Genomic DNA, 13462 nt, shown 5'->3' on the forward strand with positions numbered 1-13462 from the left:
AGAGTGGTGCAAATGGGTTGGGTCAACCGGATGGATCATTAGACCCGACCTCAAGTTAAATGGGTTCGGGTTCGGGTTCAGAATTTTGACACATTGGAGCAGACTGGGGTTCAAAAGTGAAACACATGGGGCCTATTTGGATACCACCAAATAAGTTAGTTTTTTCTACTTACAGCAGTAGATAAGTAACTTATTTGAGAAAAGTAACTTTGGTTTAAGATCAATTTTAAATAACTTTTTTACTTAATCACTTCAGCTTAATAAGTAGAAACCAAGATAAGTGACTTGACGCATAAGTAGCTTAAGTAACTTACAATCCAAACGCTCCCTACGTCTAGCTAGGAAAAGTTGAAATTGAGAAATTATAAGTAATTAACTGGTGGATGGATGTGAAATTTGGTAGGACTTCTCAGATACGAAAAGTTTTAGTGGATGGATGTGAAAGTTCACATACATGGATGTGAAAGTTCACATACAATGGGTGCTTGTGATTATTTCTCATTTATTTATTGAATGGGCAAAAGGAAAAAGTAAAGAAGACTGTCCCGTGGAATGCTATTACTAGGTTTAGTTGCTCGCATGAACGTAGATTTCCCAAGACACGCAACCCATGCACACTTGAAAGTCTTGAAGATTCATCACGTACAGATCACTGTGGGAATGCCTTCACCCAGCCCATAAAATAAATGGATGGGCTTATCTTGATTTGGACATACTGAGGCCTAACCCAAACCTTAACAGGTTGGGTCAGGGGCCAAAATACAGACCCTTTTATTAAATGGGCTGGGTACAAGGAACTCCCCTCAACCCGCCCATTTCACCCCTACATGTATGCTAGTTAAGGCCATCCAAGGACATCCTGTGGATTGCCCCAAAATAATAAGGCTTATCAGGTAATCAGAGTGGCCAGACGTAGTTTCATCGAATTTGAACCATTGACCATTTCTTATTTAACTGTCCATTTGATGGCCACCTCTTGGGACAGCCAGTGATTGCCTGACTGTGATTTATAGCTCCATCTATCAAAAATTTGTGACATGTATGCATGTATACCTCACACACCTCACACTTGAACAAAGAGAAGAGAATGCAGCTTACGGCTGCAACGTGGGTCATGAAACAAACAGTGAAACTTATTACATAGATCTTAAGGAGACTACATTTACTGACATATACCACTTGAAGATGAGGAGCCTACACTTATTGATACATCACTTCAACAACAAAGTCTAACGCATTTTCCTAACCTACACCAAAAAAGCTGATTTATTAAACTAAGCTTGCCCAAGAAAGAAAAAAGGGTTAAAAACACTTATAATGATGTTAAGGAAACAAACTGCCAGTCCCAGATGAAAAGCAATATTAGCAGGAAGCTGTAAGAGGTACAAAACTGCAGGAGATTTCTGCCAACTATCGGTAGTACCGGTAGACTGGGCTGTACATGCAGCTCTCCGCATACTTTACCAGATTCTCCGGTCGAGGGAGATGCGTTGCCAAACCTATACAATAAAACACACATAGATTAATAGATGCTAAACCAATTTATGGAAAGATTGCGTTAACAGAACTTCAATCATCATTGTCATAGTGGCCTTTTGCTGGTTATTTGGAGTTGGCTCTTATATGTGATTAACAAGGTGTATTACGAAAAATGGAAAAAAGGCTCTGTGCATAAAAGATTGTTGGGGGCATACATCATTTCACTCCAATTTATTAAGAATTGAAATGAACCGAAAACCCATGGAGAGAGCACTCACCAAGCTCATATGCTTTCGCAGCTACATTAGCAGCTATATTAGCTGAAATCTTTCTGATATTCGAGAATGGTGGATAGATCAAACCTTTATCAAAGTTCTCTTTTGTCACCTGTTTAGCCAAAGCTTCCGCTGTTTTGGAAAGGAAAAGAGAGAGAAGATGAATGAGTGCATATTTGTTAAGTATACAAGCGAAGCTTCAGTTTGATTACTCTTTCACTTAATAAACTTCATTTTTAACTACTTATCATCCAAATTACAAACTGTAACTAACAATCAAAATCTGAGAAGTCCACACTACATAAAAAATTGCAATCTTGTACGTTTTCTATAAAGTGCTTTACATGTGGCTTTTCATTACTTTATGGCTTTAACTAAGAACAAAAAGAAGAAACCGCCCCTGTTTCAATAGCTTGATCAAAACAGCTGGTCTAAGCAAAAGAAACACCCTTAAGGTAGGAGGACTCTTCAAATTATGATTCATGCCTGTGTGGCCTACTAAGATTGCTTTATTGACCTTGGGAATTAAAGGTCTTGGTGAGTGGCTTTGCCTAGAACAATGGGGAATTTGTTAATTTATTTGGCGAATCATGAAATTCTCCCCACTCTACTCCCACCAGAAAGAATGTCCAAAACTAACCCTAAAATCGAGCAAGTGTAAGAAGTACAATGAGGCGCATATGTAACTTTCTGAACTTTCTGACCAGATTCATCATTCTTCTGAGGGAGGCTCCAACAATGGAAGCTTCTAATAGGGCTGTCATTGGGTACCTGGACTCACAGGTACCCGTGGACTTGGTCCAATTTTGAAGGCTTTGGGCCCCATCATTTGGACCCGTTGAGAAATCGGTTCAGATTCGTGTCTTGCCTTTTAGACCTGGTTAAAGATTTATTCGTGTTTGGGACAGGTCAATGTGATGCACCAATTAAAGTTGGATTGGGTCAGGTCCAGGTTGGGTCCAGTTATTTTTAACAATATAACTACATATATTTAATATCGATTGATGATTCTAGCAACAAATGAGGTTTCCCAAGTCATAGACATGTAAGAGAGCCTGCGTACACACCATGCATGTGTCAAAGCAACATGTGTGTATGATCTAATCCATCCATCAGGTGGCCCAACCATATGCATGTCCTTATTTGTCCCGAACCCAATTTGGAAGCTAAATCCAAAGACCTGATGGGTACCTAAACATGATTGGCTCTGGGTCCGGCTCTTCAAAAACTATACTTGGACCAGAAAGGACCCGAACCTGGTTAGCTCGTGTATGGGCACAATAATGTTGGGGGTCAATCCTCATGTGGAGGTGGGACCCACGTGTGTGGGGGTTAAGTAATCAATTTTGCCACATGTGTGGGGGTATTTTGGTCTTTTGCCAAACAAACTAAAATGAGAGAAAAGGGCTTTTTTTTTTTTTTTCTGTGTTTTTTCATAGAGAGTGTTCTGGAAACATTTGGGGTTTTTATTTCTTAGGGAAAAAGAGGTGAAAGAATGGAGAATGGGGTTTTGTAGAAAAGGTAAAACAAGAGCCTTCTACCACTTAAATCTTTGCATCCGGATTCGTGAGTGTCCATCCACAACGCCGGTTTCTTCGATTGTCTTCTCTAAGGGTTGTGTTGGGAGTTTTCTACAATCCCTAGTAGGTGAGAAAATTCCTTTCTTTTGTTGTTGCTTGAAATCTACTTGTAGGTGACGTATTTGGATATCTAAGAGAAGTTGGTTTGTTGATGATTGTATTTCCATTATTTCTATTATAGTGGATTTGTGCTAGACTAGGTCCTGTGGTTTTTCCCTTCACATTAGATGGTTTCCCACATAAAAAAAATCTCTATCTCTTGCACTTTACATGCTTGATGATTTGCTTGCTTGTGGTGGAAGTGATTATCATCCACTAAATCTCTTATATTGTTAATCCCATTGATTTGCACATATAAGGGAAAAGTATGTGGTTTCCCAACTCATAAGACCTTGCCAATTGACAGCCCTAGCTTCCAACTTGTATTGGTGCGCAAGAGACTCAAAGCAATAATAAAATGCAACCTGAATTTCCCCAAGTGATGGGTGCTTCTAACTCGCACTATATAGTGCTATAAGCTCTAGCAATGTCCCAAATTGTAAAATATCTGGCATTGCCTTATAGAAAAGGGTGCTTATGTAGGTTTGCATTTGTGCTTGTATTATTATTATTATTATTATTATTTTTGTAAAGCAAGTTAGAAAAACCACAGAATGCCAAACCACAAAAAATCAATGGCTGTTGGATCGTGTAAACAGTTAGCACCTGATGCGCAAATTGATTTCCATTTGTGCTGATCATATACTTACAGGCTGCCAGAAGCATGTCGTCATGAACACGAATTGCACCAGACATCACCATACCCAGACCAAATCCGGGGAAAATGTATGCATTGTTTGCCTGAGTTAAATCAAGAAAATTTTGTTTAAAATATTGGTATTTGACAACACAAATCTCTGCTCATTTGCATTTTAATGCATACAAAATGACCAATAAATAAATCTAAACCTCCACAAATAGTTGGAGAAAGCTATGATAATGATTAAAGCTAAACCTGGCCTGGGATGAAAATCTTCCCATCATATTCCACAGGATCAAATGGGCTCCCACTAGCAAAAATTGCGCGACCCTGTAAATGATAAAAGGGAAGAAAAGGATTTTTTGAATACATTTATTGCATTCTAAAACCCCTCTCGCTTTCTCATGCTAGCAAATCAGCTGCATGAGAGAGAATTTTATACATACATTTATTGCATCCCAAAAAAATTCCTTGTTTTCTCATTCTGGCATGAGAGAGAGAGAGAGAGAGAGAGAGAGAGAGAGAGAGAGAGAGAGAGAGAGAGAGTTCACCTTAGTCCACATGTAAGCTTCTTTAGCTGTACACTCAGATTGTGAGGTAGGATTTGAGAGAGCAAAAATAACTGGTTTCTGCACATCATGTCTAACAATCTAAGCTTTGCTTCCTTGATTAAGTTGAGAATGGAGTGAGAGGAGTGCCAAAAGGAAGAAACAAGCACCAGTATACCTCGTTCAAGGAGGCCATGGCCTCAACCACATCATGTGTGAAAGTTTTTCCAACTCCAGATGATCCGATCAAAACTGTAGGTTTGATTGCCTAAGAAATTAAATCAATTAAGTAAGAAACCACATTTTCCTGAAAGTTCCTTCGTAAAAACCAAATAATACCATGCTCGTGTGCACATAAGAAACTGATATACATGTGACACAAAAAAGATCAAAATTCTGATACTTCGATCAGTATCACATGAAAGTAGCTAGATGAGGTACGGATGGGGATGCAATCATCACTATAAAAAAGTAAATAAACTGCAATTGTGTCACTTCATAGAAGAACTTTTAAGGTTGAAATGGAGGGTTCAGATCGGTTGTTTGATGGGTTAACAGCATCTTGAATATAGTGGGAGAGTTGCATATATTTTGATTCATATCCTGACACATTCACAGGCATTTGAGAGAGCTTTAATAGTTCATACCTTGACTGCATCTAGGAGTGTCTTAATGGGTTCATGGTCATGAGCCCATGGTTTCTTGAAGTGTTGGAGCGACTCCATGCGGGAGCTGACAATCAATCCCTATTAAAGAGGAATCAGAGAGGAACTGAACCAATATAGAAACGGGAAGGAGAAAATGAATGAAGAGGATTTTTCAGCTTCAAGATGTGAGGGGTAACAGCTCAGACCTTAGAGTCCACAAGCCAAATCTTCTTGCGCATCTCTTCAACTGGAGCTTTAGTCTGTAGCAAGAATCAGATTTATTTGTGCACTAGTGCCATGCAACCAACACAAAGGAAAAACACATAACAGGTCGTATTAGGCTTATACCTGTTTTGACATCTCAAGAGCAATGAGTTCGGCTATACCAGTCCCAGCCTGCAATCACAAAATTCTTCAAATTTTTTTTTTTTGGTTGTTGCCTATCGCCCATTATTGGTAGTTCGTTCTCCTTTTCCCATATAATGGACTGGCATGACAATAGAAAATGATTGAAAGGAAAAATGGAAACATGAGAGCACCTCGCCTGCACCAAGAAATAAGAATGTGTGCTCGGCCAGGTTTCTGCCGGCTAGTTTCAGTGCTGCAACTATCCCTGCAAGGACCACTGAAGCCGTCCCCTACAATGACAGAATAATCCATTGATAAGAGAAATGATTTCCATATCAAAACAAACATCCCCTGCAATGAAACATTCATATATCCAATTGGCGCAAAACTTTAATATAATAAAAACAAAAGCAGCCTTTTTCCATTTTTTGTCATTTCTTAAATCTGATTAGCTTTCATCATGATACCTGTATGTCATCATTGAATACAAGATGAGTTGTGCGGTATTTTCCAAGCAAATCAAAGGCATTGTGGTTTGCAAAATCTTCAAACTGCAAAGAATCAAGATGACAATTTAATTACATAGGAAAGCAAAAAACAATCTTTCAATATTTGTAAGGTTAATCAGTCACCTGTATGAGGACTTTCTCCCCATAATTCTGCTTAACAGCGTTCATGAATTCATGTAGAAGATCAGCATACTCCTAAGAGCAGGCAAAAATAAATCCACCCTTTAGTACTATGAAGAATAGTTTAGATATACAAATTCTGTTATCGTGGAGTTAAATGTGCTGGGATTTTCTTACCTGGCCAGTTGCCCTCTTATGCCTAAGCCCAATGTAGAATTCGTCATTCAACAACTTCTTGTTGTTTGTCCCCACATCAATTGTTATAGGCAAGCACTGCAAATGGTAGTGGAATTCTTCAAATTCTAAATGAAAATGGAAATGGAAATGATGACATCTACATCATAATGCAGGGGCATTTCACACCAGGCTCGAGTGGGGTAGCCCATGGGATGTGGCAACACACTCGGAGTGGGCGGTCCATGTGATTTGGGGCCCACGAGCCCACGAGAGGGGATCGGCCGAGGTCCTAACCCATGACGTGGTGCCTGGGCTATGAGATAAAGGGATTAATTCACCATACTCTAACAGTTCGAGCTTTTAGAGCAAGTGGTTAATTGTCCTGCATCACATCAGCTTGTCAAAGATATTCTTCATTCCTTATTTCTTTTCTATCTTAGTTTTTCTTTTGTGTTGTGATGAGAACACCAGATGATAAGAATAGCCTATGATCAGTGTATTGGACAGAGCAGCATCAGTTGATGAAATGCTTACAGCCGAAGGACGAAGCCCACCAAGAGCTGTATACAGAGAAAGCTTTCCTACAGGTATTCCCATGCCCTAAGAACATGAACAACATGCATAGGGAAAGTCAGCTCAGAATTGCAAGAACTGAACGGGACAAAACTCATTGATCTTATTTTACACTCGGAGATGAACATTACGTTATTGATTTTATTTACCTGGGCTCCAAGATCTCCAAGCCCCAAAATACGCTCACCATCAGTGACAACAATAACTTGGATATTCTTTTCAGGCCAGTTTTTCAGTACCTCAAGAATCTTCCCCCTATGAAACACAACTAATTCTCAGGACACATGACTAATATAGACACAAATCAAGATCTCAGTAACATATGAAACAGAAAGAGGGACATGGTTGAATAGGCATACATACTTCTCTTTCAAACTAATGTAAAGACCCTGCGGACGCCTGAAAATGCTCCCGTATTTTTGGCAAGCCTCACCTACGGTCGGTGTGTATACGACTGGAAGCAATTCCTCAACATTATCAATGAGAAGCTTGTAGTATAGCCTTTCGTTCCTTTCCTGTATGAAAAAAGGAAATAAGCAATATTAAGGTTGTGTTTGGATGTGCACGTGAATTGCATTGTGGACATTCGCTATGATTGAGACAATGAGAAAACTGTGATGTTTCCTATGTTCGTATGGAAGTAGCCCCCAAATGGGAGTTGCACCCCTTTCAAACCCAACTCAAAACTCAAAAGTCACCTGATTGTGATTTGAACGAAAGCTAAGGAAACTACAACTTGGTCATTACCACTTTATCAGACCAATTACTGTAATTTAGTTTACTCAGTTGATAATAAAATACAAGTCATATATAAAGATTCAAATCTACAAATATAAATAAATGAAATTAAAAAAATAATAATAAATAAAAAAATAAGACCCAATACCTGAAGCTCCACCAGCGCCATGTACCTTTGCAACGGAACTTCGTATTGGCGTAGATTGAGCATTAGTTTCTTTTCCTGATGTGGACAGCCACAAAACAGATAGCTGAAACACCTTTACACTTGGATATAGGCCAGATGAATGTTTCTAATGCAAAGACATTAATGCACCTGAAGCTCTTGCGTCAGACACACTGGAGGTAGAAGGCCTCGCAAGTAGTGGGCATCTCTCTCTTTCTCAGAGAAGGCAAGCCCTTTGTTGTGGTGCGGGTCCCTCAGCAATGTATACCCACTACAATGCAAAAGTATTTAAGATGAATCAGGATGAATTGGAAACTCATATAACAAGATCCATCAGGAAAACGTGTAGTCTCAATAGCTAATTACAATGCTCTCAAGCCATAGACCAAAACTGTTGTTCATTTGCAGAAGTTATCTTGGATTCCATCAGAAAATGTGGAAAACATAAAAGCAACCTACAGAACAAGTCCTAATCATAACGGCAGTTACAAATCAGGAACCAGCAGTATATGAATAAAACACTGCTTTTCAAAGTACTGTGAATCAGTTGTTCAAAACTATACAGCATTATGGGGTGAATACGCCATCAGCCTTCATCCATTGCCAAATGATCTCTTGATGGTGGTCCATCTTCTTGAGGCAGATATTAGGGGAAGGGTCTTAATCTTGATGTTTGTTTGGTAATGAATGGTGGCTGATCCACCATACGCCGAATAATGGCATATAGTTTTCACCCCCAATCGTTCTTCTTTTATGAATTCAACTGAATTAGAGCCTATAAAACCCGGATATGGATTGACAAGGCATTACACGATGCTTGATCAAAAGAACCGGCACCCAACAATGGTACAGCTCCAGCCCACCTTCCCATAATCGAAATTATTCATCTGTTAGTCTCCATCATGAGATGGACCAGGCCCCAATATCCCCCCTATCAGATCATCCTAGCTGTCCCATTGGTAGTGATGGATGGAGAAAACAACACCGCTTGGACAGTTAGGACAATCTGGTTACAGAGTAATTCTTCGGCATCTCTCATCCACACAGGTCCCACCGGATGAACGGTTCGGAACACCAAAAGGTAGGCCCTGCATGTCGAGTTTTCTGTAGCAAGCAAATCACTTCATCCAGCACTCCAGAATTCCTCTAGAATTACAAGTTGACCAGATTTTGCAAAAAATAAAAAATAAAAAATCAGCAAATCGAAGAAAAAAGACAACCACATTTCCGAAATTCAAGATTTTAAAAAGAGGTAAACAGAACTATATTTCTGAAATTCAAATTTCTGAAAAGAGGAAAAAAGAACCAAATTCGTGAAATTCAAGAATTCAAAAAGAAATTTTTTTTTTTGTGAAATTCAAGAGAACTTTTAAAGAAGAGATATGGATTTCCACGGTAATCTATGATGATGATGATGACGACGACACTGCCGTCAACGATGAAGATGATTACGATGAATAAATAAATACACAAATAAGGAATCAAACAACAGAATCTCGTTCTTTCTTCTCAGATAAGAAAAAAGTATCAAAATAAAAAATTACTGGATCCTAAAAAATCTAAAAATTCAAGAGAAAAAGAAAAGAAAATTGTAATAAATAAAGACTAAAAAAAATCCTGACATAGAATTTAGAGGAAAAAATAAAAAAATAAAAAAGAAAAATGCAGAGAAGAAATTTTGTCTGCATCGATTAAGACATCAATTACAAAATATTTTTTAAAAAAAATCCAAAAAAATACCAAAATCTTTATAAATAAATAAAGAAAATGTGAGGACCACAGGCGACGGATCCTCATCCGTCTCTTATACATTCTCACCTTGCAACACTGTAAGTCCATGGCGTGACGAGCTGATCCTCCGCGGCATTATATTCACCGTACGCATCAGCGACACCGCCTCCAACGGTGGATTTCGCATCCATATCCAAGACGGAAGCCCCGTCTTCGACCTTTTTCATCGTGCTCTCCATCAACTCCCTGATTTTTCTCTCTCCTCCTCTCCAAACAACCACAGCCTTCCTCTAAAAACACAAAGAAAAGACAGCAGCTGATGAACGGCTCACGTTCTTTCTTTGCTTCAATTGAGAAAAGCGAAGAAGCCCAAGCAATGGGTTTTATACTGAAAAAGTCATTTTCTTGAAAAGCTTTGATTTTCTGTTTTTCAATGTCAAACACGACGATTCTCACTGTCAGATGAGAAAACGATTTCAAGGTTATAACCGCAATTAAAGCGAACAAAAGAAGCTTTTTCTTTTATATTTTTACGATTTATTACCAGGAAGCTCCTTCTATTCAAGGACATCATGGCGGGAAGATATAACGAGAGAGAGAGTATTCCGGTTTTGCCCTTACCCGGCGCGGGCGCGCTCGCGGGAGGGAGTCTGTTGGGTACCAACCCTCTCATGGAGGGAGTAAACGGCGAAGCGAGGAATGTCTGGGAAAAAACAAGGAATTATACAGTACATGGCACCTTATATTTGAATAGTATGCACGAGTTTTCGATTCTGATAAGTGGGACCATGTTTTGGGGAATCTAAACCATTGATCTATTTAATCTTACAGTGGATTATAATTTTCATGAAATATCATAGCTTTAAATATCTGAGAGATTATAAATAGTACCTTATTTACTTGAATTTGGACCGTTGTCGTATTTATTTTTGACCGTCTATCTGCACATAAGCAATAGGGAAATGGTTAAGATTTTCTTATCTAAACTATTTTGAGTGATAATCCAAAATAGGGAATTGATGGTCGCCATGATGTATGGGTCTGTGTACACCGTTCATGTGGAAGCTAAAAAATGAAGTAGATCCGAGGCTCAAGTAGACCATATTATAGGAAGCAGTAAGTAATAATGACGCACGCTGTTGAAACCTTTCGATGGCCGAGTATGATTTTTATTTTCTATCAACTTATTCACAAGGTCATATAGATTTGGGTGACTTGGCCTGAGGGAAAACAAAAATATCAGCTTAATTGAAAGCTTATGTAGCTGTTAAAAAGTTTTTAATGGTAAGCATTCAATCCCTACTCTGTGGTCCACTTGAGCCTGGGATCTAATTCATTTTTATTCTTATATCCTATATAATATTGGAAAAATTGATAGAAGGTGTAGATAAACCCATACATTACGGTGGGCCCCTCAGAGCCCCAGCATGTTCCGAGCATGGTACAGGCAGGGTAGTACCTAATTCGCGTACCAGAACAAAATAGAGTGGACTTGTTGATACACCGGAAAGAAGCGATGATTATACGCATGCAGTCACGTGAATTATAAGCGTTGAATTTATATACCACTCAAACTGGGCCGTCAACATTATGGGACGCAGGGCCGATTGAATAATTTAAATCTCTGATTAATGTACGTTTGTCTATAAAATTTGGAACGTTGATATTGATGTTAGCCGTTCAGCATTTTACATCAATCGGACAGTATAATTTTTTTTCTGTGGAATTTTATGGCCCATCTATCAGCGGTCCCACCGCATGCACGGTGTAGATTGAGAATCTGGCTGCCAGATTTCTTGGCGCATGCTTATGACAATCGCACACCGCCAGCGTATCTGACCTTTTGATCGAGAAAGATTGGGAACGGAGAATGTATGGCGTAGTGGATTTCTCGCGTTTATCCGCAGGTATATCTTGTGCGTTGGAGAAGGACGGACCGCTTCGCCGCACACGTGATTATATTGAACACGTGTGGAGATATTAGCCATACAGCAGAGGATACCCTGGCATCTACGAATCAAAACGGCCACGATGAGAAAGATAGATAGTTAAGATGTATGGCGCATATTCATAACGGTAGGTGAATGCCGAGTGCCCTCGCCTCACATCAGATGCAAAGAATAGGCACGTGCGTGTGACATCAAAACCGTTCATCAACCTAAAATTCAGGTTGATAAGACCATCAGGTGGGCCACATGCTCACATCCAATTTGGACTGTTGGACAGTTTCTCTCGCAAAAAAGCCTAGTCGCCCACCCTATTTAATGAACGGCCTCGATCTAGCGTGCAGCATGTGGTGTATGTGGGAGTATATTTTACAATGTAAATAATAATTAGGCACTCCAGAGCGCAGGATCTTTACTCTTGCCCCCGGTGGTAACGTAAAAAGGGTTTCAACATAGGTGGTGAAATGCCACTATAGTGAGTGTGCGGGTGTGTGAAAAAAGAATTAAAAAAAAAATGTGTGCTGAAAAAGTGGAATAAAACTTACGGGTTTGATGCAAAACAACTAATCACTTATTAATATAAGTATGACGAGTTCATTCATTTATCTCATTGCCCATCTCTATATCCGTTAGGGCGTCCGTTGGACTCCCATCATGGGCTCGACATCATATGGGTAATGTCTCACACGAGCCACCTGCTCCACACAGGTAAGGCCCGTCTCACACGAGCCGCCTACCTCGAGTGAGTGTGCCCATACATCCGACTGGCCGCCCCACTCTATATCATATGGGTAATGTCTCACACGAGCCACCTGCTCCACACGGGTAAGGCCCGTCTCGCACAAGCCGCCTACCTCGAGTGAGTGTGCCCATACATCCAACTGGCTGCCCCACTCTACGTGAGTGTAAATATGTCCCTACATTATATGCTTTTACACCTTCGAATTATAAAAGTATGTTTCTACTTGGATTAACTAAAAAAATTACCCAATTTTAAACTTCTGTAGTTATAAGATTGTTTCAAAGGTGTCTTAATCTTCACCGTTTTCTATTTGTGTAGCCCAGTTGATTTTTGAATCTGCCTTAATGTTAGTCTACTATCTTAAAATGAGCAGTAAAGACAGATGAACGGAGTGAATTATCATAAACATCACGGTAGGCCCCACCGAGCCCAGGAACTTCCTGTGAGAGGCCCGCCCCTGCCTACCTCCTCTGCCGAATATATCAAATCTAGTCCGCTCACCCTCGTGCTGAACGTCCGGGATCTCTCACTCGTGTGCTACCTAGGCATGTGCTAGGCGCTTGTGTTGGTCGCATCTGCATGCGCGGCTTCTTTTCGGCTTGTTTCGTTGAGCCAAGCCGGTAAAATTCAGCTACCCACGCCAGTACCGAACCCGCGTCCCATTCCGTGGGAAAAGAGGCTGTCCTGGTAAGACACGTTAAACTGTTCCCCATCTACTGTTTCACGCCACGTGTACGGTGTTAGGTGCCTGACCAACCTTCTTTCCTTGCGATAACGGAGGAATGTTTCGTAAGGTTGAAGGCAGTTCCTGTGGATCCCTGTGGGGCCCACCTTGTTATATGTGCATTACATCCGCGCCGTTCATCCGTTTTTAAAGCTCATTTTAAATTATGGTCAAGTAAACGTAGAAGATAAAAATATCAGGTGGACCATCCCACAGGAAATAGTGGTGATTACTCACCATTAAAACTTTTTGGAGCTACCAGAATGTTTATTAGCCATCCAACCTGTTGATTAGGTCACGAAGCCCTGCATGAAGACACCACGTAATATTAGCTTTTGATCGAAAATCTTTGCAGCCCATAATGAGGTTTTTAATGGTCAAGCACTGTTGTTTCCTTGGGTATGGTATATTTTCTTCATT

General features: G+C 39.9%; 1 protein-coding gene across 1 annotated transcript; it reads right to left on the reverse strand.

Moving 5' to 3' along the window:
• Positions 1–1115: 1115 nt before the first annotated feature.
• LOC131222944 (NADP-dependent malic enzyme-like) lies at positions 1116–10332 on the reverse strand. The gene is made up of 20 exons (XM_058218203.1): positions 10175–10332; positions 9718–9920; positions 8050–8170; positions 7882–7956; positions 7359–7510; positions 7145–7250; positions 6957–7022; positions 6423–6518; positions 6249–6320; positions 6084–6167; positions 5808–5906; positions 5617–5664; positions 5475–5528; positions 5269–5367; positions 4800–4889; positions 4625–4702; positions 4329–4403; positions 4084–4174; positions 1758–1886; positions 1116–1499 (listed from the first exon to the last, which is right to left on the reverse strand). The coding sequence occupies exons 1-20, from the start codon at positions 10301–10303 to the stop codon at positions 1411–1413; spliced, it is 1956 nt and encodes a 651-aa protein (XP_058074186.1). The 5' UTR covers positions 10304–10332; the 3' UTR covers positions 1116–1410.
• Between the last annotated feature and the right edge of the window lie 3130 nt (positions 10333–13462).

This window comes from Magnolia sinica, chromosome 13 (genome assembly GCF_029962835.1).
Source record: "Magnolia sinica isolate HGM2019 chromosome 13, MsV1, whole genome shotgun sequence".
Taxonomy (NCBI): domain Eukaryota; kingdom Viridiplantae; phylum Streptophyta; class Magnoliopsida; order Magnoliales; family Magnoliaceae; genus Magnolia; species Magnolia sinica.

What these genes read in the sequence shown, in the direction of transcription:
- LOC131222944 (XM_058218203.1), bottom strand. Translation starts at nt 10,303, where the DNA reads ATGAGAGGGTTGGTACCCAACAGACTCCCTCCCGCGAGCGCGCCCGCG. An exon ending in CCATGGCCTCCTTGAACGAG is followed by an intron (nt 4,703 to 4,799) that starts GTATACTGGTGC and finishes CATGATGTGCAG; the next exon opens with AAACCAGTTATTTTTGCTCT. An exon ending in AAGCTTACATGTGGACTAAG is followed by an intron (nt 4,404 to 4,624) that starts GTGAACTCTCTC and finishes TATCATTTACAG; the next exon opens with GGTCGCGCAATTTTTGCTAG.